The sequence below is a fragment of the Pteropus medius genome, unplaced genomic scaffold, assembly GCF_902729225.1.
Source record: "Pteropus medius unplaced genomic scaffold, Ma_sr-lr_union100, whole genome shotgun sequence".
Classification (NCBI taxonomy): Eukaryota; Metazoa; Chordata; class Mammalia; order Chiroptera; family Pteropodidae; genus Pteropus; species Pteropus medius.
This window is the reverse complement of record NW_024344433.1, coordinates 610798-635704: the sequence shown is the minus strand read 5'-3', so window position 1 is coordinate 635704 and position 24907 is coordinate 610798. Positions and strand designations below refer to the sequence as shown.

Here is a 24907-nt window from a genome sequence, read left to right as displayed (position 1 = left end):
TCCCCAGGACAGCCACCTGCCACTAAGACCTGTGTCTCTTCAGCCCACCCCATAACGCCATCCAAACTCAGCCCGGGGCCGTGTCCATGTCCATTCTGATCTGGACCACCACCCCCAGCCTTCTCATTCCTCCTCCAAGGCCATCTCAGGCACTTCCATCTCTGTGGCAACTTCCCTCCATAGAATGAATTTGCCCTTTTAGAAAAATATTTTCCCTCATTGAGTCTTGAATTTATTGTAATTATGTATTATTTCCTGTCCATCATGTTACTTACCCTTTTGCTTTGTCCAGCAGGTTATTTTGTATTCACAACAGCCAAGTGAAATGCCTGCTGCAAAAGAGCTACTCAAAAAGATTTTGTTCAATTGAAATCTTTCCTATTTCAGCACCACACCACGTTGCTTTTCTCTATATAATCCATTACAGTAATTGCCACCTTACCCAAGGTTTCATCTTCCATGGTTTTAGTTACCCATGGTCAACACATCACAGGAGGGTACGTCCAGCACAGTATTTTGAGAGTCCACATGCATATAACTTTCAGTACAGTGTACTGTTATAACGGTCCTATCATTATTGTTGTCAGTCTCTTACTGTGCCTAACTTGTAAATTAAACTTTATCATAGTATGTACGTAGAGGTAAAAACAGTATCTATGGGGTCTGGTACTATGTGCAGTCTCAGGCATCCATTGGAGGGTCTTGGAACATATGGATAAGGGGTGGGGGGCCACTGTATTCTAAACACATCACAAGGACATAAGGAACCAAACTCAACAGGCTCACAGGAGAAGGTAAACTTAAGAGCAGAGTGTGACAAACACCAGGGCGGTAGTGTTCTCTTGAGGATGTCCAGGAGGTGTCTGAGAAAAGTCACCTGCAGGGGCTCACTCAATGCTCTGCTGGCCTGGATGGCAGTTCACGATGACATACCTCATTGTTATTAGTTAACATTATAAAGACATCCTATGTGCTTGTCTGTATGTTACATTTCAAAATAAAAGTTAACCTATGAACCTGAAAAAAAAAAATTAAGAAAACAATTCCATTTACAATCACATAAAAAAGAATGAGCTATTTAGGCATACTCCTAACCAAGGAGGCAAAAGTCTTATATACTGAAGACCACATAATGTTTCTGAAAGACGTTAAAGACACCTACAGATAGAAAGACACCTGTGTAAACGGGCTAGAAGACTTCAGGCTGCTAGGCTGCTAGCACTCTCCAAAGTGATCTACAGATTCAGTGCACTCCCTATCAAAATCCCAATGGTGTTTTCTGCAGAAATAGAAAAATCCATTCTAAAATTCATTTGGAATCTCAAGGAACTCCCAAAAGCCAAAAAAAGAAATCTTGAAAAATAACAAAGTTGGAGGTCTCACCCATCCTGATTTTGAAACTTATTACAAAGCTACAGTAATCAAAACAGGGTGGCACTGGCATAAAGACAGGCAATGGAATAGAATACACAGCCCAGAAATAAACTGCCGGCATACATGGTCAAATGATTTCGACAAGGGTGCCAACACCATTCAAAGAGGAAAGGACAGTCTTTTCAATGAATGATGTTGGAAACTCTGGATATCCATATGCAAAAGAATGAAATTAGACCTCACTTGACACCCCATACATAATCAACCCAAACTAGATCAATCACCTAAAAATAAAAATTCCTCAAAGCATAAGGGAAGAGCTTCATTGAATTGGGCAGTAATTTCTTGGATATGACACCAAAAGCACAGGCAACAAAAGTAAAAGCAGATTAACAGGACTACATCAAAACTTAAAACTGTGCATCAAAGAACACAGAGTGAAAGAAATGGGAGATAATGTTTGCAAATCATATACCTGATAAGCAGTTAACATCCAGAATGTACGAAGTCCTAGAACTCAACAACAAAAGAGCAAACAACTCTATTTAAAATGGGCAAAGAACATGAATAGACACTTCTCCAAAGGTCGACATCGGTGGCCTCTGTAATAGTCACAAAGGACGTACTGACTTGTGTCATCGGGATGAGGAGTCAAGCTTGAAAATAACTACCTCTCCATTCTTGGGTTTCAGAACAATTCTCAAAACACATTTATTATGCTTCCAGCTCATAACTGGTCAATTCAATTTTTCTTCTAAAAATTTCTAAAATTTTAAAAATAACTTGGGGCAAGAGAATCATTTACTTTATACACGGTCAAAACCAGAAGTCATCCATTTCCACGGTGTTCCATGGGAGAAAAGTGGTTTGACCAAAGAGATGTAAGAGAAAGTACGTTTCCTATTTTGGCTTTTCTGTTTTAATGACCAGAGAAAATCTTTTGTTGTTTTCATCTTGGTTCCAACATAATAGTATCAATATCCTTTTCTTCCTCTGAATCTTGATCTGGCATCCAACTGAAAAATAAATGTATAATTAGATCAAATTTTATACAACATAATTAATCAAACACAACTTTGGGAGAGAGTGCCATGATGTGAGAGAAGTAAACCAGTTTCCAGCACAATCAAAAAGCCAATTGTCAGAGCTATAATAATAATTAATAATAATAATAATAATAAAAATAAAAGATGGCATTAAAAACACAAGTTCTACTTAAGGTCACAATAAAGGTTTTCTTAAGTAGAATCCAAATTACATTTACCTTTTTCTCTGAACTATACTCAATATGTTGTTCTTCTAGCAAACAACTCTCTAATTAAGTTTAATTGGGTTAATATTCAAATGTGTTTGAAATCTTTAAATAGCAATTGAGAAAAGAAGGAGGAGCCTGAAAAATAGTAACCCGTAGCCATTGGGAATTTAAAATGTTTAAATTACCTAGTCTTAGGATGAAAATATTAAGCCTCATAGTGCAGCTTCTTCTGAAGGGTTGGGGGGCGGGTGGGGAGAGTGGGCAAATTTGCATAGAAGTCAGTATCAGTTCCAAGAAATTCTATAGGAATTACTTTAGAGAAAGACCCTATTAATGAGTCCAGCTCAGCCAGTGTGGGGCAGATGGCCATTTCTTCATTTGATCACTACACGAAGCTAAAAACCATGTTTTAAAAAAATTAACTTTTAGACATGGGAATCATAATCAGGATGATGAGATGGAGATACTATGAGAGAACAGCTGATTTGAACTGCCCATCTCATCTTAGCTGTTATATATCATTGTCTGAACAACTAAGTGAAATTCTCAGCACAATTTAAATTATTTCAGGTTTTTGCCAAGCGTGTATAACTGAAGTTGCATCATTATGACATGACCCTATGACTTGGAGAACTAATAGTGAATCATTGTTATATATTATTATACTTGCCAGGACTTCATTCTCGTACTTTTAGAAATTTGTGCAGATCAGCGGCTGTGGTTAGCATAGTGGCAGAATAACAGAACCACCAGCTGTGGGGTTTTCACGACTGCTACCTAACATTACCCACTGGAGTAAGAAATGTTATCTACATCCTTTTTTCCAAATGACCACTGCGACCTATTTATAATTACTAAGTCATTCATATATTTAACTACACATAGCTATTTTTTAGCATAAGTTTTTAAAAAATCTTTACCTACTTACCATTGATCTTTTACATTCAAAAAATGAATATTTCAAAGCTTTGCAGTTTCCTTCCTTTAGACACTGCCGAGGGGATTTTCCTTCCTGTGACACATAAAACAATATAAACACCTGGGAAATTTTCTCAGAAAGTACACAATAACCATTCTTCTGAAAATAGTTCTTTTTTAAAAGGCAAAAGAAGAAAATAGTAAATCATATAAAAATAGTTTGTAATTCATTTAACTATTGGTGCTTAAGAAGACATAATGAAAAAAATGTGTAAACACATTTGGGGCACTTTAAGGTACTCCTGAGTTCTTAACATTGGTTTCCACAAGATACTTTTCTTTAAAATGTTTATATAAAAAATCTAGAAACCAGTATCTTCGGCTCCTAATGGGTAAGAAAGAGTTAAGGTGAAAGTGATAATGGTTTCTTCAGTGTTCGTAAAATGTTTATACTCAAGAACTCCTGAAGACAGAAGTATATCGGGGGGAGGGGGGACAGCATGTACAGGTGTGTATGAGAGATCAGGCATAAGGTGAACAGGAGGGCGTGTTCTGGAAGGCAGTATCAGGTGGCTCTAAAGGCTCCACTTACATCCTTTTAATGCAAGCCATTTTAGTGACAACACATCTCCACATTTTCCCATTCCTTGTCCCCCCCAGTCAAGTTCTCTATTCTGAGAAGCTCAACTGAGTAAGAACTGGAAGAGGAAAGGGAACAGAATGGACACATACTTGTATGAGATCTGCCTGGGCCTGATGTGAAGTTAATTCATCTTTAAGCAGTGGAAGCTCAAAAGGTTATGAAGAAAACTGGATTTATTATCCCCCCCATTTCTGCCATCAAGGCAGCATACTGCTACAAGAAATGCTTACTTCTGACTCTTAATAAGACTTTTTAAAAACTATAACTATTAAAAGTGAGACTTGATGAAGTAGCAGCTGCAAAACTAGGTAAAAGCTAAATTTAGTATTTTTCAAGGTAAACATGGAATAGAAGTCCTAATACTACCTCTTCGTTATCTTAAAATATTTAAACAAATGTGCCATAAATTTAACACAAAGGCACTTAAATATATTGGGCACATGGAAGCATCTACAAAGTGTATTTCATGATTCATTTTTTAAAAAACTTTTTTATTAGTTTCAGGTATATAGCACAATGGTTAGACATTTATATAATTTATAAAGTGATCCCCCGATTACTCTAGCACCCATCTGGCACTACACTTAAGTATACTGGGCACATGGAAACATCTACAGAAAGTATGTTTCACAATTTAAATCTACTTTCCAGAGATGCAATTTCTACAAAGGAGCAAAAGTGTCCCATCCATCTGTACGCTGAATTAGAGTTTGGCACTCAAATGTTTGCTAAATAAATGATTCAATCATTGCAGAAACCAACTGGATTTTCTCCCTGCCACCAGTATCCCCTCCACTTCCTAAGTTTCTTTCCTCAGTCCTACTCTATGTATTTTATTCTCAACCGCTTATCTCTATGGCCCACCTGATGCTGAAATGTCAGGATAAAATCCAAGCTCCCCACTCTGACACACATGTGCCTGCACACATGGCGACCATCCTGTCACATTCACCATCCTCCAGGCCCAAAACACACTAGCTTCTCCAGACCCTCCCAAACACCCGACTCTGCACTGGCTATTCTTCCAGATCCCTCCCCGCCACTACCATCACAACTCTGTACTCCTTAATTGATAGACTACTACTCAACCTTTAAGACTCTGCCTAAATGTCACCTCTGGGCAAAATTTCCAAATTCTCAAGCAAAATAAGGTGCTTTCTCCACTGGGCTCCCAAGGCATTTTGCTCCTATTCATCAAACATGTACTAAATGCTCATCTAGCCCTTATCACAGGAATTTAGCCCCTTAATATCTATTCCTCCCATCAGACCAAGCGTAATGTAGGTAGTGACTGTAATTGATTCATCTTTGTGTCCTCACTACCTGGCCTCAGGCCTGCTACTTAACAGGCATTAGGAGCTGGTGAAGCAGTAGGCTGGAAACAGCCTTGAACAGGGGAGCCTGAAGACAGAGTATCTCAGTTTCTTCATTTGTGTAAGAAAACTGGACTAGATAACTTAAATTCATAACTCAGAAGTTTTACTAGACTCTAGGTGCCCAGTCTGGCTGACCATTAAAATCAGTGAACATCACTTACGGTGGATGTCCATTTGCAGATAGTTGCCTTCCTTGAAATAAGAGCAACTTTCTGAAATTATAAATCCAATTGCACACAACTGATTGCCCTCTGTCACTGGAAAAAGCACCAAGAACCTAGCAGAGTGGCAGCACTCAACGTTTCTTGAACCAAAATGGTTTAATCTTTACAAAAACGTAACGGGGCGTATCTCCAATTTCACACCGGAGGAACGGAGGCTGCGACAGTGGGAAGCCCAAGTTTATTAACTGAGAGCTATGAACTGCACCCAGCACGGCTCAGAGCCACGCATCCTGACCGCCACCGCGGGCCGCCCAGGGGACCCTCGTCGGCCCCGCCTCCCCGTTTCGGCGTCGGCATCAGCCCGAGCGCCTGGCCAGCCGCGCTACCTGGAGCACACAGTCCGACTGCAACAAACATGCGCCCAGGTCTTCTTTCACGCCCGCGCACGCGCCGCCCTCCGGCTTGTCCTCGTAATACCGGGGCATGGTTGCGCCTCCCAACGCCACGGCCCCAAACGCTTCAGTCCGCAACCGCCCGGACCCAGCTGCGGGCCAGCGACTCCCGCGGCGGAAGGGACCGGAAACCGGCAACAACTTCCAGCGGGCTCTCGCGGACTACAAGTCCCTAGAGGCCGTGCGCGGCGGAAGTGGGCTTACGTCAGGTGTCGCGCCTCGGCGCTGTCTGCGTTGCGAGAAGGGAAGTGGGCCCAGCAGCTGCGGGGCTCGGCTGCCGGCGGAGGTGGCGGTCTAGCTGGGAACCGGTGGAGGCCGCAGCGAGGCTGCAGGTGAGGCCTGAGGAGCGCTCGCCGGTGCCGCTTCTTCCGGCCACCTGCGACCCGACGTCCCTCGGCCCTGGAATTACGTGCTCGGCCTGCGGTGGGGTTGCCGGGTAAAATCTAGGACGTCCGGCTACGGCTACAGTCGAATTTCAGATAAACAACGGGTAATGTTTAGTATGAGTGTGTCTCAAAGTGTTTCGGACGTGCTCATACTGAAAAGCATTCGGTATCTGAGATTCCGATGTGACTGGGCGTCGTGTGTTTTCATTTGCTACATGAGGTGCTGCTGGCGTCCCGAAGGCCTGGGCAGCAGAGACGGGGGCGTGGGTGTCGCACTGTGACCTGCGCTCACCTGGCTTCTCACTGGTCGCCCGCGGTGCGGTTCCCCTGGTGCACTTTTCAGGGAGTAGAACACTGGATTTGGGTTTTGCTTTGTTTTTATATCACCTTCTAGCGAACGAGTTGCTGATGGTAGAGCGCTGATGAACCGTTCACCTGTGTGAATAGGTCATTTACTTTACCTTGTTGGGAACAGGTGTCTAATTGGCCTAAAAAGGCTTTCCCTTAAAAGCCTGATACTTAACACCCCTCCCGCGTCCGAACCTCCCTATCCCCCTCCTCCTCCTCCCCTGGCCTCTTCCCCCGCCCCGCCCTCGCCCCACCTCAAGGGAGGCGAGGTTTGGGGGGGGGGGTGTGTGTGTGTGTGTGTGTGTGGTGTGTGTGTGTGTGTGACAGACAGAGACGTGTGTGTGTGTGTGTCAGAGACAGAGACAGAGACAGACAGACACTGTGATGTGTCAGAAAGACGTGGCGCCGCCCTTGCCTTAAGTGCAGTCAGCAGTTATGGAGCCTCCAAACAAACCTAAGAAACACCTGCATTTGCTTTGACCCCAAGGATTGGGCCGGTAATGTCATGTGACCTCTTCTATATAATTTAGAAGAGGGGTGCTAGTAGCCACTACTTTCTTAAGATTACTTGTAAAAGATTTTATTTTTCTTCCACAGGAAGATGTTACCGAGTACTTCAGTTAATTCCCCAATGCAGGGGAATGGGGTGTTGAATTCCAGGGACGCAGCAAGACACACAGCTGGAGCAAAGCGCTACAAATACCTGCGAAGGCTTTTTCGTTTTCGGCAGATGGACTTTGAGTTTGCTGCCTGGCAGATGCTCTACCTGTTCACTTCCCCGCAGAGGGTTTATAGGAACTTTCATTATCGAAAACAGACAAAGGATCAGTGGGCCAGAGATGACCCAGCGTTCTTGGTCCTACTAAGTGTCTGGCTCTGTGGTAAGTGTTAGCTGTTCTGCCGGAGAGTTGAAGACCACGTTGAGTGTTTCTGATGAGACTTGTCATTTGGAGTCTTATAAAGAATTGCGAGTCAGAATCTGGGGAGACTTAAAGCTGTTTTCTCCTTTCTGAAGCCTCAGAAATCTCATAGGAAAGAAGGTTGTATTCTTCCTGGTTCTAGAGGTCCCACATGGTCGCCAGAGTAAACTGTGACCTCACAACTTTGAAAAGCAGAGGATAGTAACTCCATGTCTTTTAATTACTACGATAAATGAATTGATACCTAAATGCAAACTTACTGTGAAAAGGAATATCAAGATTGGAAATCGCTTTTCACAATCAGGCAAATCCAGAGCGAGACTTCTGAAAGTACTGATGTGAACTTGAGAAAATACTTTTAAGTTCTCTAGTAGTGTAGCAAAATGGTCCTAACTACCTTTTGGGGGTTGAAATGTATAAGATTTTTCTCGCCTTTAACTGGACTTAAATCTGTGAGTGCCTTTTCAGTACAGGTGGTATTTGAAATGTGAGGCCCCTCAGTAAACCAGAGAGACCTCAGCGGCTTATCCATCCCCAAGGTGGTAGGCATTTCTTAACCACACAGAACACAGCTTATAGGTTTGGTTTACATATCTGTTTCGTCCACTGGACTGTGGGTTTCTGGAGGGTAGTGCCCTATACCCCAGGAACCCAGCAGAGTGCCTGAATGAATCTTGTAAATCTTTCTTTCAGTGTCCACTGTCGGATTTGGCTTTGTGCTGGACATGGGATTTTTTAAGATGATAAAGCTTCTCCTTTGGGTCGTATTCATAGATTGTGTGGGCGTTGGCCTTCTCATTTCAACTCTGATGTGGTAAGTACCATACCTCGGTTCTTCAATTACTGCTGTACGGCCTCTTGCTTGGTTCCAAGATGCAGTAGCTGATGGAAATTGAAAGAAGATAGGTGAACTGAAAGCATCCATTTTGACTGCCAAGATTATTATAAACTGCCCTCCTGTGTCAGTACCTGAATCAGAAAATACTTTAATTGGTGGCCTACATAGTCAAGTGCAGCAAATAAGCGAATTGAAATAATGATTATATCATATTAACAAAATCCCTGATTTTGCAAAAGTACACAGCCAGTTCTGCTTCTGTTGTCTGGATGTGGCCCATTTTACTGCTGCACTTATCACTGGGTCACCACTAAATGTGTAAGACCTAGAGGGATATTTCATGGAATCTTAACTTTGAATCTTTGGCATTAAATGAAGTACACTTAAAGAATTTTTTTGAGTAAAGTTTTGGTAACTTCCTGCTGAGGGAAAGACATACACGAACAGAGGTTTTATTGAAAGGGTTCTCAGTCTGACTTTGGGTTTGGTTTAACAGCAGCAGTGTACTGAATATAATCTAGCATTTGCCTTTTCATTTTTCTCACAGATACAGGCCTCCTGTTTGGTTGGCATGCTGGGCAGAGGGAGCCGATGTGGCAAGTGAGCTCAGGAGAGGCCCAGTGGTTGAGTGGGGCTGGTGGTCATTGTTTATCAAAGAAAACAGCTATGGAGCATTTTAGTCACAGAGCCCTGGGTTCAAATAATCTGTTATGTAAGGTTTTAAGAAGTTTGTGATAGGAAAAGCACTTAGCATATACTAAATGCTCAATAAATGGTAGTTATCGATATTATAAACAAAATTCAGAGACTGTAACCTCTTATTTTCCTTTGTGATTTCTGACTAGTATAGTACAGGTTTTATATGTGCTAGGTAGTCAATAAATTATTAATCTAAAATTCTAAAATCTCGCTTAAATACTGCTAATGTAAATTATCAAAATATTTGTGAAAAACATAGTATATGAAAAAATTTCAATAACTAAGGCTTTCAGAGGAATAGTTTGTAGAAGCATTCTGTCTGAGTGCACTGACTTTGGAGGACCACAGAAACAGTCATCCTGGAGTTCAGTACCTGAATCTGACCTTGTGATAATCTGAGTTAAACAGAAAAGGATTCAGTATATTTTTTCAGTATATTTGTGTTATAAATTGTGTGAGGAGCTGAAAATAGAAATGATGGAGCCATGGGATGGCTGAGTCCTAGTACCAAGTGCAAAGACACAGAAGTGTGAACAGCATGCTAGACGGGGAGTGTAGGGGGACACTGAATGGTTGAAGGAGAAAACTGACTAGAAAAATTAGCCTTAAATGCAATTTAGGAAAAAGAATTGGACTTTATCTTATAGGCTGCATGTGTGGGTTCAGGGGTGGGGAGAGGTGGGAGCTTGGAGGCTTTGAAGTAAGGAAATAGGATCATATTCACACTTCAGGGAAAGTCTCTGCTGTGACTGTGGAGGAGGAGGAGGAGCTGTGGGCTGGAGACAACTAGTCTGCGTGAGCAGAGGGCACAGAATAGTGCGATGATGGTGATTGGTGATACTGGGGACAGGACAGGTGGGTTAGAGCTGCCGGATGAGAAGGTGTGATGGGAGTGGGGAAGAGGGAAGGCTGAGGCCTCTTGGGGCTGGCGTGCAAGTTTCTGGCTTAGGAGATGAAGCATTCTGTGTTGGACGCTGAGTTCAGGTGGCTCGTTGAATGGTTAGTGGGAATGAAGGGTCAGTGGACATTGGGGCACCTGACTCTGAACCTGCAACAGTCTGGGCCAAGATGCCGCCAGGACAGCATCATTGATCTCGAGGTGGGAGGGGAAAGGACAGCTGTCTTCTGAGCTCCCGGGGAGAATGACTATTCTGGAGGTGAGACTGCACTGAGGACAGAGGCCCAGAAAGTGCCCATTTAAGGAATGAGCAACAGCAAGACTGTAGACCGGGAATTCCTGGTTAGGGAGCCAGGCGCTTATTCCATTCATCTGATGGCACGTGTTCTTGGCTAAAATGGAAGATGTTTTGGTTAAGTTCCAGTTTGTTCAACCAAAGCAGTATTATTTTGACATTTTTAGATAACTGGGTACAAAACTGTTTTATTAGTACTATACCATGTTCATCCTCTTGTTTATTTTTTTCTATTTTTATTTCCACAGTAGGCATACCATTTTCTTAACTTTGTCCTTGAAATGAAGTCACATATAAAATCCATTGAGTTTACACAGCTATGTTTATAATATAAATGTTCTTTTTCTTTCTTTTCCCATATTTTTCTATTACCCAAATATTTTACATTTTTAAATGTATTTTTAATTATAGTTGACATGCAATATTATATTAGTTTCAGGTGTACAACACAGTGATTAGACATTTATATACTTTACAAAGTGATTACCACCATAAATCTAGTAACCATCTGTCACCATGCAGTTATTACGATATTATTAGCTATATTCCCTGTGCTATATGTACTTTAATCCTCGTGACATTTTATAATTGGAAGTTTGTACTTCTTAATTCCCTTCCCTTTTTCTCCCAACCACTCACTCTCCATTTGGCAGCCATTACTTAGTTCTCTGTATCCATGAGTTTGTTTCTGTTTCAGTTCGTTTACTTTGTTTTGTGTTTGAGATTCCACATATAAGTGAAATCATAACAGTATTTGTTGTTGTCTAGCCTTTCTCTAGCCTAGTCTTATTTCACTTAACATAATACTCAGAGTCCATCCATGTTGTCGCAAATGACAAGATTTCATTCTTTTTATGGCCAAGTAACATTCCATTGTATGTGTGCACCAAATCTTTATCCTATCATCATTTGATAGACACATAGGTTGCTTCCATTTCTTGGCTAATGTAAATGCTTCAGTGAACATACGGGCGCATATAACTTTTTGAATTTGTGTTTAAGTTTTCTTTGGATAAATACCCAAAAGTAGAATTGCTGGGTTATATAGTAGTTCTATTTTTAATTTTTTGAGGACCCTCCCTACTGTTTTCCATAGTGACTACACCTATTTACAGCCTCAGCAACAGTACACAAGGGTTCTCTTTTCTCCACATCCTAGCCAAAACTTAGTTGTCTTTTTGATAATAGCTAACATGACAGGTATGAGATGATATTTCATTTTGGTTTTCATTTGCATTTCCCTGAAGATTATGGATGTTGAGCACATTTTCACATGTCTGTTGGCCATTCGTGTATCTTCTTTTTTAATTAAAAATTTTTTTTCAATTACAGTTGATCTATACTATTAGTTTCAGGTGTACAGCATAGTAATTAGACATTTATATAACTTAGGATCACCCTGGTAAGCCTAGTATCCATCTTAACACCATACATAGTCATTACAATATTATTGTCTATATTCTTTATACTGTACATTCCTGTGACTTTTTATTACTGCCAGTTTGTACTTCATAATCCCTTCCCTTTTTCACTCATCCCCCCCAACTACCCCCCATCCGGCAACCATCAAAATGTTCTCTGTATTTATGAGTTTCTGTTTTGTTTGTTTATTTATGTTTTTCAGATTTCACATATAAGTGAGATCATATGGTGTTTGTCTTTTTCTGATATGTTTCACTTAGTATAATACCCTCTAGGTCCTTTTATGTTGTCTCAAATGGTAAGAGTTCATTCTTTTTTATGGCTGAGTTAATATTCCATTGTATATATGTTCCACATCTTCCTACCCATTTATCTGTCAATGGACACTTAGGTTGCTTCCATTTGAACATAGGGGTGCATATGTGTTTTCAAATTAGTGTTTGGGTTTCTACAGATGAATACCCAGAAGTGGAATTGCTCGGTTAATAAGGTAGTTCTATTTTTAATTTTTTGAGGAACCTTCATATTGTTTTTTACAGTGGCTACACCAATTTACAATCTCACCAGCAGTGCACAAGCATTCCCTTCCCCAATATCCTCACCAACATTTGTTATTTGTTGATTTGTTAATGATGGCCACTCTGACAGGAGTGAGGTGATACTTCATTGTGGTTTTAATTTGCCTTTCCCTGATGACTAGTGACTTTCAACATCTTCTCATATGTCTGCTGGCCATGTGTATGTCCTTTTTGGAGAACAGTCTATTCAGGTTCTTTGCCCCTTTTTAAATTGGATTGTTTGTTTTTTGGTGATAAGTTGTCTGAGTTCCTTATATATTTTGGATATTAATCCTTTATCGGATGTATCATTGGAAAATATCTTCTCCCATCCAGTAGATTGTCTTTCCATTTTGTTGGTGGTTTCCTTTGCTGTGATGGAGTCCTGTTTTTCTTTTGTTTTCCTGCAGAAGAGACATAGCCAAAAAAATATTGCTAAGAGCTATGTCAGAGAGTTTACTACCTGTTTTCTTCTGGCGGTTTTATGGTTAGGGGTCTTACATTTAAGTCTTTAATCCATTGTGATTTTCTTCTTGTAGTGTAAGAAAGTTGTCTAGTTTCATTTTTTGCATGTGTCTGTCTAGTTTTCCCAGCACCATTTATTGAAGAGACTGTCTTTATCCCATTGTATATTCTCGTCTCCTTTGTCATAGATTAATTGACCATATAGATGCGTGTTTATTTCTGGACTCTCTATTCTGTTCCATTGATCTATGTGTCTGTGTTTGTGCCAGCACCATGCTGGTTTGATTACTACAGCATTGTAGTACAATGTGATGTCAGGGAGCCTGATACCTCTAACTTTGTTCTTTCTCAAGATTGCTCTGGCTATTTGGGGTCTTTTGTGGTTTCATATAAATTTTATTTATTCTAGTTCTGTGAAAATGCCATTAGTATTTTGGTAGGGATTGCATTGAAACTGTAGATTGCTTTGGGTAATAGAGACATTTTAACTGTTAATTCTTCCTGTCCATAAGCACTGTAGATATTTCCATTTTCTGTTTCTTCAGCATCTTAGATAATTTTCCAAGTATAGGTCTTTTACCTCCGTGATTAAATATATGCCTACGTATTTTATTCTTTTTGAGGCATTCGTAAATGGAATTTTCTTTATTTTTTTTATTTTTTTTATTTAATTTCCCAGTCTCATGAAAGTTTTGTATTTGATGGCAGTGGTGCTTTTCCTTTACACTTAGCAGCCTTTTCCATTTTTATCCTTTCCTGGTATCATCTTTCAAAGAAAGCTATATCATCCTCTTCAGATCTTTTTACTAAAGAAACTGGACTACTTGTACCTACATCTATTAGTGTTTGTGAAGAAGAACGAGATGGTGCTTGAAATACTTTTAGAAATGGCCAGCACCAGTGAAGCAGCTATGGAATGCTGAACACTTGGAACAGGCATTGCATGTAAAGCCAGGCAGCACTGTGCTGATCTCCAAGTGCTCGCCACCTTCAGTGAATGGGCTGTGCCCCATTCAAAGGGATTTAAGGTCAGCCCTGTACTGGCAGCTGGTCACTTGGCAAGACAATCTACTGGGGGACTGCCGTGGAATGTTTCAAGGTCAGTTTTATGTTGTTTATATCTCTGTGTGCAAAAACACAGTGTCTCTGGACCTCATGGTTTAGAATCCATTCTAGTTGGTGATTGCCAGCTCATGAATGATCTGTTCTGTAAGTGCGTAGGTTAAACTTTTGTTTTGTATTCTATAAAAGTTTCTCCCCATCGTCCTCACCCACAGTTCATTCTCAAAGTGGCCCCTTCTGTGTGTCCTTAGTTATAGTTTTCAAGGATGTTCTTTAGTTGTAATTTCGATGTGGTCGTGACGGGAGGCAAACACAGTGTTTACCTACTCCACCATGTTGACCAGAAATCCTGGGATTGTTTTTTTAACTTTTCTTTCTGATAGTTTGCTATCAGTGTATGAAAATACAACTGGTTTTTTAATATTAATTTTGTATCCTACTACTTAATTCACTTATCAGTTCTAACAATTTTTTGTGAAATCTTTAGGGTTCCCTGTATATAGTATCATGTTATCTGCAAACAATGACAGTTTTATTTCTTCCTTTCCAATTTGAATGCCTTTTATTTCTTGTCTGATTGCTGAGGCTATGACTTACAATATTATGTTGAATAAAGTGAAAGTGGACATACTTGTGTTATTCCTGATTTTAAAGAAGAAGCTTTCAGCTTTTCACCATCTAGTATGATGTTAGCTGTAGGTTTGTCATATATGGCCTTTATTATGTTGAGGTATGTTCCCTCTGTCCCCACTTTGCTGAGAGTTTCTATCATACATGGATGCTGGGTTTTGTCAGATGCTTTTTCTGCATCTATTGATATGGTCATATGATTTTTATCCTTCATTTACTTATATGGAATATCACGTTAATTGATTTGTGGCTATTGAACCGATCTTGCATCCTGGGAATAAATCAGACTTGATCATGGTGTCTGATCTTTTTAATGTATTGCTGAATTCAGTTTGCTAATATTTATTGAGGATTTTTCCATCTGTGTTCATCGGGGATACTGGCCTATAATTTTCCTTTTTTTGTAGTATCTTTGTATGGTTTTGGTATCAGGGTAATGAGAACCTCATAAAATGAGTTAGGGAGCCTTCCTTTCTCTTCACTTTTTTTGGAATAGCTCGAGAATGATAGGTGTTAATGTCTCTTCTAATGTTTGGTAAAATTTACCTATGAAACCATCTGGTCCAGGACTTTTGTTTGTTGGAAGTTATTATTATTATTACTGATTCCATTTCATTAGTAGTTATCAGTCTGTTTAGATTTTCTGTGCCTTCCTGATTCAGTTCTGGAAGATTGCATGTTTCTAGGAATTTATCTCTTTCTTTCGGGTTGTCCAATTTGTTGGCATATGTTTGAAATTTTTTCTTATAATCTTTTGCATTTGTGTGGTGTACGTTGTCATTTTCCTCTTTCATTTCTGTTATATTTATTGAATCCTTTCTCTTTTTTCTTGATGAGTGGGTAAAGGTTCATCAATTTTGTTTATCTTTTCAAAGAGCCAGCTCTTGATTTCATTCACTTTAGCAGGGCTTTGATGCCAGCCGTGGCCGCCCTTTGGATGTGTCATTTGTGGACCTGGTTGGGTGGTGCTCTGGTATGGTCTGGTGTATTGGGTCTGGAACCTTTTGGGAGGGGCTCTGGTATGGGTCAAAGTCAGCTGCCACTTGTGCCGGGCTTGGTGCTTCTTGGTAGGAGCTGCAAAGTGGGTTGCAGTTGGTTGCTGTTTGTGCTGGGTTTGGAGGTGTTGGAGAGAGGCTACACAGCGACAGAGGCTGGCTGCCACTTCTGCCATGCTCGGTACCCTTTGATGGGCACTACAGTGTGAGCTGAGGCCAGCCGCCACTTGTGCCTGGCTTGTGGCCTCTTAATTGGAGCTACATTACTGGCCAAGACTGGCCATTCCTTATGTCAGCCTTGGGGCCACCTGATGGACACAATAATGCAAATTGAGACCAGTTGCCGCTGGTACTGGGCCTAGGACCACTTGGCAAGAGCTACAGTGCATGCCAAGGCTGGCCGCTGCTTGTTGGGGGTTTGCAGACGTTTGAGAATGTCTGCAGTACAAGCCTAGGATAGCCACCACTCGGGTGGTTTGCGGTTTTCAGGGAGAGTCCACTGTGTGAACCACAGATGGCCACATGTGGGGAGCCGCTTGCCAGGTGAGCAAGGAGGAAATTTCAGAGTTTACCTACTCTGCCTTCTTGACTGAGAATTTTATTTTTTCCCCTCAATCTCTTTGCTGTTTCCATTAGGTGCTTTCCACTACCTTGTCTTTCACCTCACTCATCTGTACCAACTCATCTGCTGTTGACTCCCTCTAGTGTATTTTTTGTTTCAGTTGTTGTATTATTCACTTCTGATTGGTTCTGTGTTTTCTGTTTGTTGATGTTCTTCTCCCTGAGTTCATCTATTCTCCCAAGTTTCTGTTTCATTTAGTTATTTTTTGGGACTTTATCCTAGTTTTTTGTTTAGAACACATTTTTTTTTTTGTTTCCTCATTTTGTTCTATGTTTGTTCCTATGAATTAGGCAGAACAGCAGCCTTTCCCAGTGTGGAAGGAGCGGGCTGTGGAGGGGTAATGTTTGGGGGCTGCAGGAAGGCCTGGGGGCAAGCTGTGGGGAGTCCTTGGGACAAGCCTCCTATTGGGGCTGCCTTGTTAGACCAAGTGGGGCTTTACTTTGAGCCAACTAAGGCCATGAGGCCCTGGGGTCAAGCCTCACTGGGTTGTCTTGGCAAGCTGGCTTGCATGGTAGGTGGAAGGGGTTTGATCTGTAGGTGGAACAGGCTCACACTGTGGGGAGTCCCAGGGGCAAGCCACACTGAGGCCTGGAGTGGAGCAGGCACAGGCCGCGGGAAGTCCCAGGGGCAGCCTGTGTCGTCACCACCTTGGCAGGCTGGTTGAAGCTGTAGTTGGAGTGTCTCAAGCCACGGGGAGCCCCCGGGGCACTCTGCACCAAGGCCTGGAGCTTTATTTAGCTGTGGTTGGTGTTCGCTGCAAAGAGACCCAGGAGCAAACTCTTCCAGGGCTGCCTTAGCAGGCTGGTTGGAGCTGTTGCTGGCCTGGTCTGTGGGATATCCTAGGGACACACCACACAGAGGTGAGAGCTAATAGCTAGAGCAGGGGCGAGCCATGGGGAGTTCCTGGGGCACCTTGTCAAGTCTGCTGGAAGCTGGAGCTGAAGCAGAACATGGGGAGACAGGGGTAAGCCCTGCCAGGCCAAGAGCTGTGGCCAGAGATGACAAGAGCCATGGGGGGTCCTGGGGACAAGCCGAGGAGGTGGTGTGGGTCTGGTGTACACTCCAACAGCTTTGACCAGCTTGCTAGAATGCCTGGGCCTGGGTCATGGTCCTGCCATGTGGTCAAAGAGGAGAGAGAGGGCAATGAATGGTGCTCCTCCCAGTTCTCCTCTGTTTGGCAGATGCCCTCAGGTGGGTTAGTAAATGGATGTCCCTCCCATGCAGTGTAGAGGCCTCAAAGCACTCTTTTCGCACCGTGCCCAGGGCGGGTGAGCCTGCGCGTGAGCTCTTCGGTGACACTCCCTTCTGCACGTATGCTGGAGGTATTCACAGTTCCATGTTTCCATCCTGCCTGTTCCTCTGTGGTCTTGTGTTCAGTCAGCTCTCAGTCCCTCAAGAGTGGCTCTGTCTGTGGGTATAAATCCGACGTGTTCCTGCTGGGAGATGAGTCAGGGTCGCACTGACCTCACCTTGGACTGGAGGCCAGTGGAGTTCATTCATTCATAATGTCACTGAGTTCGCCATGCTGAAGGACACTGGCCTCAGCTTGAGTGAGCCTTCTTCTGGTGAGACAGTCACTGGCCACTGTTTGCTTCCTAGTTCCTCCCAAGTCCCTGGCCTTTCAGTAGGGAGTCACCAGGTCTTAAGCCTTGGACCTGTGCCCTGTCTATGCTCACTCTGTGGGCGATGTCATGCAGGCCCGTAATTTTGTCACTTATACCCTGAAGAGTCTGCATCTCCAGTTTGGCCCTCTTCTCCAAGCTCTAGACTTCAGGTGCTTCTCACCCCATCCTGATCGGTGTCTCCCATGTATCAGGGCCAAACCCAAACTCCTGTGCATCTCCTTTCTGCCCCCAGCCAGTCCCACTTCAGTTAATGGCAGCTCATTCTGCTGTTTAAGGCAGAAATCTCAGTCATCCTTGATTTTTTTCTCATACTCTACATCCAAAACTTAAATCGTAATGGCTCTGCCTTCTAACTACACTATATCTCACATGTGACCACCCCACAGCCACAACCCTGTTCCTCTCTGTCACAGTGGCCTCCCACCTGGTCTTCCCACACCCACTCTTGTCCCTGTAGTCTGTTCCCCTGTTGGCAGCCAGAGGGACCTGATGAAAACAGTCAGACACTGCTGTGTGAACTGCGCGGTAACTTATTTCACCGAGTAGAAGCCAGAGGTCTTCAAGTGGCCACAGGCTCTGTAAGATCTGTTTCTTTTCTGATGTCTTTTTCTGATTTCCTGCTACTCTGCTCACTTGTTCCCTGCACACTGGTCCCCTCACCCATTCCTCAGACAGGCCTGGGCACCCTGCCGCCTGCTGGAACTGGCCTCCCCACTGCCTGAAATCCTCAGCCCCAGCACTTTCCATCCCTGCCCTGGAGTCTTTACCCAGATGCTTTCCCGTAACCATCATATCTGACATTGCACTTCAACTCTTTATTCTCTGTCTTTCACTGCTTTTTCTCCACAGCACCAGCTGATACACGTTATTGCTGTCAGCCCACGCCCATTCGGTAAAAGGCAGAGGTTTTTTTTTTTCTGTGCCATTTCCCACTGTATCTCTAGTGTCTGCAGTCATGCTTGGTGCGTAGAAGGTGGTCGGCAGACATTACAGAATCAGCTGTAACTTTGCTCCTCAGGTTTATCTCAAACAAGTACTTAGTGCGGCGGCAGAGCAGAGACTGTGACGTGGAGTGGGGCTACGCCTTCGACGTACACCTGAATGCTTTTTATCCTCTCCTAGTCATTCTGCATTTCATCCAGCTTTTCTTCATCAACCGTAAGTAGCAGTTACCTCTCACATTATCAGTCTTCATGGTATGCACTGAAGTGGTCACTGTCTCCCTCTCTTCGGCAGATGTCATCCTGACAGACACGTTTATTGGATACCTGGTTGGCAACACCTTATGGTTGATTGCAGTTGGCTATTACATCTACGTAACCTTCCTGGGGTACAGTGGTGAGTACTTACTTTTTCTGGCTGATTGAAAACACGACAGGGAGGAGGCAGGTTGGTGTTCACAGTAACAGCTTACTGTTACAGAGCACTCATAGACACTGTCCTCAAGTACTTTATGTGAATAGTGTCCTTCTTCACAATTATATAACACAGGTTTCCTTATCCCCGTTTTTCAAATGAGGAAACCAGCACAGAGACTAAGGAACTTGGCTATGGTCACACATCTGGAAGTGGCATAGCTGGTATGTAACGCTTTTTATAATTTCAAGGAAGCACATTAAGCCATGCTGACAATCTCCAAGGTGGAGCCCACCGCCAGTTCCCACCCCTCTTCCCCAGGCTTTCAGCTTCCGAGTTACCAGCAGTGGGCGACAGTGAGGAGACAGGCCTGGGGTAGGTTAACGGGCACCTAGGCCTATGAACTTCAGTGTTAGACCCTCTGCCCCATTTCTCATGTTTCTGATCACTGCGTGGCTTTGCAGAGAGAGGATCACAGAGGATCTGGCCCACCTTCTGCTGACCTGCAAATTTATTGTTAAATCCTGCTGTCAGTTCATTTTTTGTAACGTGAATGAGAAACAGTCACGTTATTCTTCAGTTGTGTTAAGTAATCTCCATTAAAAGATGAATGGAATCTGGAGATCTCACTTATAACTTATTAGTGTTATATTTTTTTAACCCTTCCTGCCGTGTCATTCTGGCTGACTAGGACCTTATTGTAAACACAGAGCGCTTGCCCTCACCTGGGACTGGCTCCTGTGGTCAGAGCTGCCCCACCCCCACCCTCTTAGCTGCTTTTCCAGAGAGGCCGCTTAACCCCTCAAGGGTAATACCTTGTTTGGGCACTGGGAGTCTTTCTCTAGTTTGGGGGAAAGGTGTGTGCCGTGTCATGTTGTGATTAGCGCGCTGCAACACTGGTTTCTCTGAGTGGGTTTCTGATCACCCTCCTGGTGACCCTGTAATTTTAGAACAGTTTTGAGACTCGCTCAGTTAGGGGGCTTCCTGTATGAGAAGTCTTTTGGTTAGCATGCATGGAGTAGGGACCCGCTATCTAAGCAATGAGCAAGACAAGCGTGGATATTTGGGGACGGAGTTTATATTTGAGTTGTAGTTCTTCCCCAAGCTGAGAGGCGCACGCACTCTGCATCGGGACCTCACACAGTGGGGAGTTTCTCTTGCAGCCTCACGCATCTGTTGGTACTTTAAGATGGACTTTTAGAGGCTTCTGAAGCTGTCACAGGTTTAAATTCACCCTGTTTTCATTAATATTTGTGACGTTTGTCCCTCATTCTTAACCTTAGTCCCAGTTTGCTTCCCACTCAGCCTTTGTGCTTAAAGAATCCCCCTTGTGGCTTCGGCATAGCCCTGAGAGAGGAGGCAGCACAGAGCAGATCTGGCTACACTGTGCCAGCTCACTGACTGAAAATGTGGGTTCCTCTTTGGCCCCACAGATTGTAATAATATGTTCATTTCTTAGTCATATCTCTTCCTTTAAAAAATGAATTTGGATTTCTTTTCCAGCATTGCCATTTCTGAAAAATACGGTGATTCTTCTCTATCCATTTGCACCTCTCATTCTGCTCTATGGGCTGTCACTTGCACTGGGATGGAACTTCACCCACACACTGTGTTCCTTCTACAAGTACAGAGTAAAATGAAAGAAGTGAGACTTACACCCTGTGTCAGCAGTATTGGTGAAGTGAATTCTTATGAAACTTGTAAGTAAACTCATTGTAGATAGCTTAAAGGTGTAAAATTTGCAAATTTGAGGAAATATGTATGTTAACACTATTGTCAAATACATTCCCTAAAACTAATGTATGTTTCTACAATAAATATTTTTTAAACTAAAGCATATATTTTATTCATTCTGATAATTGCACAACCAGGAATGATATACAAAGTACTAAGAATATGAGGAAATTAGGAAGGTAAAACTATTTTTAACAGGAATTATTTTTGAGAGAACATGGTAATCATGTGCTTTCCCGCTCCCACTGTTACGAGGCAGTCTGCCTCCATTGCTAAGGGGCTGTGGCCACATGACCTTAGTCCTTCCAAATCCTCATTTGTAACTCAAATAGGAGCCTCTGTACTGACAGGCCCTAGATATCATCAATAGCATCTTCCATGCAAACAAAATACTTAAGAGTCAAGGGGCCCATCGTGGCTGCTCTAAATTTGGGTGCTGTATAAAGCACGTACTGTGTGAGCACACACCTGCACAGTGTGGGTCATCACTGTCTTAACACTAAGGGTTTTTTTCTTAGAGTTTCTAAAACCCACACAGAAGAGCCACTTCTATTTTCTAACTGAAAATAGCTTATTATATCAGTGTTAAAACCAATAAAAATCTGCTGCTCACTAGTCTTGCCTATTTCTATTAGGAATCTTGAATTCAAAATGGCTTTTTAAACTTATTTCAAGTATGCAGGAGTGACTGTGACACAGAGAAACAGTGATGAAAGGCACCAGCCACAGGACCACTTACTGGGTTTTCATTTAGAGCAGCAAATTTGAAAATAACCTTCCTTTGAAAATCAAACAGGTACATAAAATATTACTACAGATGTTACGCATTCAATCAGTGAAGACACTATAAGGAAATACATACATTTAAAGAGGAAAAAACTGGTCCAGCCTGGAAAAGCAGTTCCTCGGGCAGCCTATCTAAGGGCTGCTTCCCGAAACGCCCCAAGCGAAGGCCGCCCTCCCGGTGTTCAGAGTTCTTGGCGAGGAACACTTGACCTTTTCATTCCATACATGAATCATAGTTATGTTTACTCAGCTGATTTCTAAATCTTCCTTAGAAAATCTTACTGTCCACGCAGAAGGTCCTGGGTTCGCACCCCAAGTGGAGCCACGGACCATACCCTGGGTGCGCCAGGCTCTGGGTGCACACTGCAAGCAGAGGAGACACCCTGCTTTCAGAGATCCAGTTCTTAAAGAGAAACGGCAAAATCCATGAGTCAGGGGTGGAAATGGGGGCGGGGATTAAAGAGGGGGGAAAAGAAAATCTTACTGTCCATACTGAAATGCATCTTACAGTACTGTTGAGACCAGCCATTTTAAGGCTAAGAGAATATGTCTTCAAAAGGTATTTTCACCGTTTCCATGAACACTGAGCATTTCAAATAAATCATAGAATGCTAATCAAACTAAAGTACCAACCTTTGATTCCAGGGCAGTTTGCTAATTACTACACCATGGAACAACTCGGAGACACATGAATCAGCCTCCCTAATGTCCAAGAGTGTAAATTTTCCCCACAACAACCCACCCTAATTTCAGCACACTATTCATAACATTTTTACAGCAGCACTGACACTGGGAATGGTAGTTAGCACAGTTCTTTCCATTCAACACATTTCGACTCTTGCTTTGAATCCAATTCCTGCTGCCAGCCTGAGAAAACTCTGGTAAAGGGCCCACACGAAGGTTAGCTCCCTGGGGGAATCAGTCACAGTCACATTCCCAGGTTCTGCCCACACTCACACCAGGTTGTTGGGGGTCATGCACAGGATTCAGGCTACTCCAGATACACAATTGACATTAATTAGGGCAGTCTCCCCAAACACTGTTCCATAAAGCCAAACTTGTCTTTGGGAACAGTTGTTGGGAGAAAAATTTTTTTCATTATATTTAAAAGAAGCTTTTTAAAAAAGATTTTTAAACAACAACACTTTCTACTTGTTTACTGGTGCAGCCATCGATTTGAAAAGCCACTTGTTCAAAGGTGTCTCCAGCGGTTGAACTAATACACACATTTGCCTATAACAGACACGTGCCTGCATACTGAATAACCCATCTGCATTTGCTTTTTCCAGAGCTTTTCAATCTCGCTACCTCACACTGTTGCTCTTTTTGTCTACTGAGTCTGGCGCAAGGCACACTGTAAAGAACACGAGAGTAACAACAAAGAACAGAAATCCTGGCTCTCAGAACCCTACAGAAAGAGGTCCTCAACCTTCTCACCCAAAATACTCAACATCATTAGCATTATGATAGATTCTGCATGTCTGCTTTTAACCTAATAATCAGAATTCATTACTCTGGATTCTAAAATGTCTGTAGCACTCTTGACACAGTGTGGCCAATGAAAGTCTGCAGCATTCTACACCTGTGCAGCCCAGTCCAGTGGCCACATGTGGCTATCGAGCACTTGAACTGTTACTAGAGTGAGGGAGGAGCTCAAGATTGATTTATAGAGCCACCACGTGTCTAGTGGTTACTATACAGGACAGCACACACCAGACGCTACACCATGCCTCATTTACTTACACAATAGTCCCATCATTTGACACTTTCCCACTCACTGTTATGGTAAAAGTGGTTCCCTCAAGGTCAAGAATTTACTTTCAGTTACAGGGCCCTTCTCCTGTGACCTCCTTCCCCACACCTCACTCCCTCACAGGACGCTCACAGGCTACTGTTGTCGCATCTTGCTTAAGGAAAGCATGGCTGCTTCTGCCTAGTGTGGAGCTCAGGAAGGAGAGCGCCTCCGACGGTGGGACTTAGAGCCCCTGCTGGATAAAAGAACAGATGAGAGCAGGGCCTCAGGAACTTGTGGTTTGGTCAGAACACGCATGCACACCCCATAAGCAATCAAAACCTCGGAGTCAAGTGTGTGTGGCAAAAACTAGGTAAAGGGAGTTAAGACAGGAGTGTGGCTGGAACCACTTGTTCCTAGTCTGGACGCTGCCTGGCACCTGCCTTTGTGCTAGGCATTACTGTTGACACTACTAGGCACTGGTAACAAGCTCATGGCGAGCTGTGCATGAGGGTCCTTGACAGGAGGGCAAGGTCTGGCTGAAGTATCCTCAGGAAATAGGAGGGGTAAGCAGAGCTGGGAGGAAGCAGCAGGAAAACAGGAAATGGCTCAGTCTAAAGACCTAGACACCCCAATGAATGGCAATGGGCTGCAATAGCTGTCACCTCCCTGGATTTTCAGAGTATGGCCTTACCTCCTGAAATCAGAGTTGGCTACTTAGGAAGCAGGGACACAAGGGGTCTTAAAACCTACCTCCAAATTTTTACCTCTCATACTTAGTTGTTATTACAGTAACTTAGTAGGTTAAGCTGGTGCCAAAATTTTATGATGAAAGGTTTTTTTCAAATGAAATGTACCTGGAGGCCAAGGGAATTTGGAAGAAAATAAACAGTAAAGAAAATGAAAATCTTAAAAATCCCAATAAAAAACTGGAGTTTGATGTAAAAATCCTTATTGCCAACATGTGACTTTTTAATCAAGAAAAGTAACGAAAAATTATTCTGACATGGAGTGATGGAAATAACTGTGCCCCACCAGTGTTCCCAGCCCTTTTCACTTCAAAATGCGTACAGAAACAATGCTGTCTGGGAGCCATCAGCTCAGCATAGGTGACAGGATGTGGCTCCTCCCTGCTCACGGAAGCTGGCTGGAGCCTCTGGTGCCAGATTGCTGTGAAAGTTCAGGGGAACGTGCATCTGTCACCCACTGCAGCCCACCTGAGGTATGCCAGGCTGGCTGGGAGCTGATGTCGATAATTCAGAACTTTATAAAAGTAGAATACTTTTGAAAAGATTACTGATTGCTAAGGCTGATAATGTTTTTGTCTACAGTACTAACATTTGGAACTGCATGTT

The 24907-nt window shown here is 42.8% G+C and overlaps 3 protein-coding genes and 1 pseudogene across 5 annotated transcripts in view; 2 read left to right on the top strand and 2 right to left on the bottom strand.

Annotated features, from left to right (window-relative positions):
- INPP4A (inositol polyphosphate-4-phosphatase type I A) overlaps nucleotides 1-4253 on the top strand; it is an 87974-nt gene extending 83721 nt beyond the window's left edge. Inside the window, exon 25 of the mRNA XM_039872488.1 lies at nucleotides 4208-4253. Coding sequence (XP_039728422.1) covers nucleotides 4208-4238 — 31 coding nt within the window. The 3' untranslated portion in view covers nucleotides 4239-4253. The remainder of the gene's footprint in view (nucleotides 1-4207) is intronic.
- COA5 (cytochrome c oxidase assembly factor 5) lies at nucleotides 1678-6334 on the bottom strand. The gene is made up of 3 exons (XM_039872495.1): nucleotides 6117-6334; nucleotides 3558-3641; nucleotides 1678-2390 (listed from the first exon to the last, which is right to left on the bottom strand). The coding sequence occupies exons 1-3, from the start codon at nucleotides 6213-6215 to the stop codon at nucleotides 2349-2351; spliced, it is 225 nt and encodes a 74-aa protein (XP_039728429.1). The 5' UTR covers nucleotides 6216-6334; the 3' UTR covers nucleotides 1678-2348.
- Nucleotides 6335-6358: 24 nt separating this feature from the next.
- UNC50 (unc-50 inner nuclear membrane RNA binding protein) lies at nucleotides 6359-21134 on the top strand. Of its 3 annotated transcripts, none has more exons than XM_039872492.1 (6): nucleotides 6359-6514; nucleotides 7514-7797; nucleotides 8530-8650; nucleotides 18963-19102; nucleotides 19181-19282; nucleotides 20804-21134. In XM_039872492.1, the coding sequence occupies exons 2-6, from the start codon at nucleotides 7518-7520 to the stop codon at nucleotides 20938-20940; spliced, it is 780 nt and encodes a 259-aa protein (XP_039728426.1). In that variant the 5' UTR covers nucleotides 6359-6514; nucleotides 7514-7517; the 3' UTR covers nucleotides 20941-21134. The 3 variants fall into 3 exon arrangements, with proteins under 3 accessions (XP_039728426.1, XP_039728427.1, XP_039728428.1); XM_039872493.1 differs by lacking the exon at nucleotides 20804-21134 and adding an exon at nucleotides 19436-19536; XM_039872494.1 differs by having other exon boundaries at nucleotides 6482-6672.
- LOC120610222 (protein FAM221A-like) lies at nucleotides 13602-15873 on the bottom strand (annotated as a pseudogene).
- Nucleotides 21135-24907: the final 3773 nt, after the last annotated feature.

What these genes read in the sequence shown, in the direction of transcription:
- COA5 (XM_039872495.1), bottom strand. Translation starts at nt 6,215, where the DNA reads ATGCCCCGGTATTACGAGGACAAGCCGGAGGGCGGCGCGTGCGCGGGC. An exon ending in AGTCGGACTGTGTGCTCCAG is followed by an intron (nt 3,642 to 6,116) that starts GTAGCGCGGCTG and finishes TATGTGTCACAG; the next exon opens with GAAGGAAAATCCCCTCGGCA. An exon ending in TTGAATGTAAAAGATCAATG is followed by an intron (nt 2,391 to 3,557) that starts GTAAGTAGGTAA and finishes TTTATTTTTCAG; the next exon opens with TTGGATGCCAGATCAAGATT.
- UNC50 (XM_039872492.1), top strand. Translation starts at nt 7,518, where the DNA reads ATGTTACCGAGTACTTCAGTTAATTCCCCAATGCAGGGGAATGGGGTG. An exon ending in ACTAAGTGTCTGGCTCTGTG is followed by an intron (nt 7,798 to 8,529) that starts GTAAGTGTTAGC and finishes TCTTTCTTTCAG; the next exon opens with TGTCCACTGTCGGATTTGGC. An exon ending in CCAGCTTTTCTTCATCAACC is followed by an intron (nt 19,103 to 19,180) that starts GTAAGTAGCAGT and finishes TCTCTTCGGCAG; the next exon opens with ATGTCATCCTGACAGACACG.